The sequence below is a fragment of the Rattus norvegicus genome, chromosome 1 (assembly GCF_036323735.1).
Source record: "Rattus norvegicus strain BN/NHsdMcwi chromosome 1, GRCr8, whole genome shotgun sequence".
Lineage (NCBI taxonomy): Eukaryota > Metazoa > Chordata > Mammalia > Rodentia > Muridae > Rattus > Rattus norvegicus.
In genome coordinates, this window is record NC_086019.1 from 63,523,808 (window position 1) to 63,528,924 (window position 5,117).

The 5,117-nt window shown below is 44.0% G+C and overlaps 1 protein-coding gene across 1 annotated transcript; it reads right to left on the bottom strand.

The window, feature by feature from the left end:
• Window positions 1–1,049: 1,049 nt before the first annotated feature.
• LOC134485081 (sperm motility kinase Y-like) lies at window positions 1,050–4,328 on the bottom strand. The gene is made up of 2 exons (XM_063280881.1): window positions 3,659–4,328; window positions 1,050–2,599 (listed from the first exon to the last, which is right to left on the bottom strand). Exon 2 carries the CDS (start codon window positions 2,577–2,579, stop codon window positions 1,050–1,052), a length of 1,530 nt encoding a protein of 509 aa, XP_063136951.1. The 5' UTR covers window positions 2,580–2,599; window positions 3,659–4,328.
• Window positions 4,329–5,117: the final 789 nt, after the last annotated feature.

The window sequence follows — 5,117 nt, forward strand, 5'->3', positions numbered from 1 at the left end:
CGGGGACAGGGAATCAAAATCTTCCCCCTGCTCTTCATCCTCCTCTTTCTCCTCCTCTTCCTTCTCTTCCTCCTCCTCCTCTTCTTTCTCCTCTCTTCATCTTCCTCCTCCTCCTCCTCCTCCTCCTCCTACACTCCTCCTTCTCCTCCTCCTGCTGCTGCTGTGCCTAATGCTGCTTCTGCTATTGTTGCTACTCCTGTTGCTGCTGTAGTTTCTGCTGGTGTCTTTTCCATTGCCATGTGTCTGAAATCACCTACTGTTTATACTGAGGACATGAAAGAATTTCCAGATGACACTGTGAAATAGACAAGACAATTTATTCCAAGCAAAAAAGACAGTGAGGTAGAATTCTTAGCTTACCATTTGGGGCTTTGATTTGCCTTACTATATTATAACATCTTTTTTCTACTTCTCAGTTGAGGTCTTTGAAAGAAACCATTTAGACCTATTACCTATAAAATTCAATAGATCACTAGGTCTTAGGAACAAAAAAAAAACAGTATGTAAAACAATATGCATGCATGCAGGATTCTGACCATCAACTATAACCCACAAACTAGGTTGTTGATACTTATTCAATGACAAACCTTGTTAATTAGTTTTGAGGCTTAATGGAATGGGATGTTACATTTGAAAACATAAGACTCTGTTCTGCAGCACTTGTGATTGATGACCACATGTGAAAAGATCAGTAGCCCCTGGAGGAGTCCATGAGCCCATGAACCTCTTGTCCTCACCCTGTGGGAGCTATTGGCCTAAGGGGGAGCTGGAGTCCATCTGAAGGGATGGGCCAACTAGAAAACTCTGTAGAGTGTGGAACTCATCAATCCTATTGGGTCCCTGCTGGGAAGAGGAGAAATCAAGAAGAGGGAGAAGGCTTGGTGTTGGGGAAACCTCATAAAGAACTTAGAGCAGATACAAGGTAAGAATTGTGGGGAAAATGGAAACCAGAGACAGAGGAAGGACCAGCATAGAGCAAACTGAAAAGGACAAAGCACAAAGGTACCTGGGCTATGCCTGCTGCTTGTTCTCTGGACTCTCCCTCTGGCTCATTTCTGGGGGGAGATTCTGTTCTGCCCCAGGCGAGGTTTCTTTCTCCTTGGCATGCAGCAACACAGCTTTATCAGGGCATTTGCTATATTCCTGGTCCACCCCTTAAAACCTCTGTGCCGGACCCTGCTGGGGATGGGCTTATCCTCTAATGGGGCTCTGTGGGAGAGTGGGTTGTCTTCTTTGATTTCCTTATTGCTACTCTTCTCAGTGAAGATGCTTGTTGTTTGAATGCATGGGACACTCACGGCACATTTGTGATAGTGGTCCTGTGTAGGTGTCATCGGTAGAGGCCTGAGACGACCAGCCACAGTGGATCTTTTGCCTCCTTTTGGATGAGCATTCTGGCCATAGTGAGATACGTGACCATGGGAGGATGACACCCGCAAGGTGCCAAGGACTGGCAGGCTTCCACTCCTCTTTGGTTCTAATCTAAAAGCAGCAGCAGGATCAAGGCTAGGGAATGGTGCTGCAACGGGACTCATTTGCTGTGCCTGGGCTGTGCAGCCATCCCCCTGGAGAGCCTGCTTTTGTAGAAAGAAATAAGTTGCCATTTCCTCATTATATTTTCTTTGTTTTAAAGAGTGTTTTACTACAGAGGCTTGGAATCCAATGCTTTTCATGGCATCCAAAATGGCCGGGTCTGGTGTGAGGGGAAGCATTTCTTCATAGGGACCTATCAATCCGTTCCAGTGTTCTTTGAACCAAGGGTGTTTCATCGCCTTTCTTGCTGTTGGTCTAAAGTTGGGATTTACCCTCAGTAATTTACTAAGGAGGTCCTCCAGTTCTTTTGAAACCCCACAGGGAGCAGGATATACCCCTGCCACTACTTGTCTTTGCAGTTCTTGGATGATCACTGAATCAAATGGGAGCTTTCCCACTACCATACAGTACAAGACCACTCCTATAATCCACATATCATTCTTCGGCCCGTCATACCGATGGCCAAGGAGGAGTTCAGGGGAACCAAAAGAGTACGTGCCGCAGTGGTGGTTTAGCATTTTTCCAGGTTGAAATTGGGTGCTAAGCCCAAAGTCGATGACTTTGACCTTTTTGTTTTTATCAATCATTATATTGTCCAGTTTGAGGTCTCGGTGAACAATCCCCTTTCCATGGCAGTAGCTCACTGCTGACAATATCTGTTCAAATATTTGCCGGGCCTCATCCTCCTCTATGTGCCCTGACTCTCTGATGTACTGGTAGAGTTCTTGGCCTTCCACCAGCTCCATTATGAGGTATATTCTCGTTTCCTTTTCAATAACTTGTATGAGAGACACTATGTTGGGGTGGTTGATCTTTCTCATTATGTTTGCTTCCATCATGGCTGGCTGGAACCACTGCTTGTCCTTTCGCAGAACTTTGACAGCCACCGGGGTTCCTGTGAGCCGGTGGTGGGCCAGGAGGACTTTGGCGTTGCCCCCTTGCCCAATTGTCCCCAATACTTGGTATTGGGAATGGAAGTTGCCCTCCTCAGAGATACTGGGCTCGGGTGTAGGGGTTGGTAACTCCTCCTCAGTCTCTGTAGGCATTTTATCAGTACTAATGCTACCTAAAAATAACAAAAATGGAATCAAATAATGAAAAAGATGGAGCAATATAGGAGCTAAAATTACACTTGTGGTACCTAAAAGAAACAAACAAAAGAAAAAGAAAAAAAAACAAACAAAGACAAAGTAAAAACTAGACTAGAAAAATAGAGCAAAATTATGAAAAAGTTAAGGGGAAAATATGAAGAGTCATAAGTAAAAGCCACCCAAATAACCAACCCCAAAAGAGAAAGCCAAGAGCACACACATACTAAATGCAATGATGAAAATAAAAATCGTCATACTACAATAGGATTGGGCGGCCAAAGATGGTCAATACTATGAATAGATGTTCATTGAAGAAAAAAAAAAACAGATGAAAGAAACGAGAGGAGAAAGAATTAGTATAAGACAAAACAAACAAATATAAAAAGCCAACACTTAAGGGAAAACTCCATTGAATTTCAGGACCTAGTGATCCACAAAAATCCACAACTCTCCAGAGAAAAATACTGAAAATTAAAATTAACCAACCACAAGGAATAAGGCAGTTAATTATCAGTGAACAGTAAACCTTAAACAAAGGCCGAAGAGTCAAAGTGTCACAAAGGGCAAATTTGTATCAAGTCTAAGCCAATGATTGCTTGTACTCAATAAATAGAGAAACAGGAATAATGTAAAAGGATGAAACCACAGGACATTGAAAATGGAGATAGAGTTAATCATCCGACTGCAGAACCGTAAATAATCAAAGCAGTAATATAGCATGTGAGAACATAAAAACCACTAAAAAATGAAACCAGCAATCCATAAAAAATAAATAAATAAATAAAACAAAAAACAAAACCCCAATAAGGAAATAGCCAGTGGCGTGGCAATATGTGACCTAATTCTTTCTCTTGAAGTCATCCAAAAATCAATCAATCAAGAAATAGGCAGCCAGCCATCTACATAGGCCTTTAAACTGATATTATGGGGTTGGCATACCAAATGCCTGGGAGCGACTGGTCAGCCAACCCAGATACTTGGGCAGCTGCAGGCCAGTGAGAGAGCCTGTCTTGAAAATAAGGTTGAGAACCTACCTCAGGAACAGCAGCCGGGGTGACTTCTGGCCTCTACACTCTCTTGCACTGAGGTGCAGGTAATATAGATACAAGGGGCAAAAGGGGATGGGCACGTGCACACACAGACACACACAGACACACACACACACACAGGCACTCACACAGGCACAGGCACACACACAGGAACACACACAGAAATACACAGAAGTGAACTTATACTCACACAAACTCTTACAAACACCCAGATTCACACAAAACACGCATACTTACACACAAGCAAAGCTGAAAAAACACACGTCAGACACATACACACATACACACAGGGATACACATACGCACAAGAAGACATACACACATACAAACACATACACACATAAAAACCTGTAAACTCACACACTCCTACATATACTGACAAACACACAGGCAAAAGTGTACACGCACTCACACACAGGCCAATCTGTCAACACACACTCTCTTACACACACTGATACATACACATATACACAGTACAGTAAAATTCGATACAACCACACACAGCTCACTAGATACAACCAAGTCGCAGAGGGCTCCACTCCACACCTCCTCTCAAAGCACTCAAAGAATTCCAGGCCTGGCAACAGCTTAATATGTGTTTGCTGGGCCACCTCACAATCACTCCTCATGAGGTCACAATAGGACCTGTCATGACATGGTTGGGAAGGACTCTGAGACCGTGGCTTCTATGGGCTATGGAAAGACTTTAGGCTGTTAGAAATAAAACCCTGTAAGATGTTTAGCTGTCCATAGTTCTCTGTTTTGAATGCTTACTCTGCATCCTGCTAAAAAGTCCTCATGTTTACACTCAGGGTGTCACGTTATCTTTGAATTCTGAAGGATTAGCCTCAAACTGATGGTATAGTTTTCTTTTTTTAAAGACAAAGCTGTTTCTAAACTGACCCATCAAGAGGACACTGTTCTCATAAGTCCTCAGAAAGGCTCTAGGTTATCATCAAACACCTGAGACAAAGCTGCAGGACTAGGCAGAGACTTGAGTTTGAATCCCCCAAACGCCTAATGGATGCATCAGCAAAGCTCATAAGCTTTCTCTGTGGAGAAGTTAACATGGACCAACAGATTAGAGGGCCAGAGCCCCAACCCATGCTGGGTGGACACTCTCCTCTGACATCCAACACAGAGATCTTTGTACAGAGATCAGGAGAAGGCTTCTCTGAATAGCTGTGCAGAGCACCTCAGGCTCAGGGACTCAGGACTGACACCCATAGAATGCTGTAGTGGAACCCTTTGTGATTCAAGGGCTCATCTGCCTGGGTCCCTGAGCCTCTAGAGATGATCCCAGGACTGGGCTGTGGCTGCTTATGGGCTCAGACAGGGAGGTGCCAGGGGGTTTGCCCTTGGCTCCTGGGAGTAGAGCAGTTTTTCTTTCCCTGTCCCTGCTTTTTGAACTTTTCTTTCCTTGGGAAAATGGAAGGACTGGAAG

What these genes read in the sequence shown, in the direction of transcription:
- LOC134485081 (XM_063280881.1), bottom strand. Translation starts at nt 2,579, where the DNA reads ATGCCTACAGAGACTGAGGAGGAGTTACCAACCCCTACACCCGAGCCC.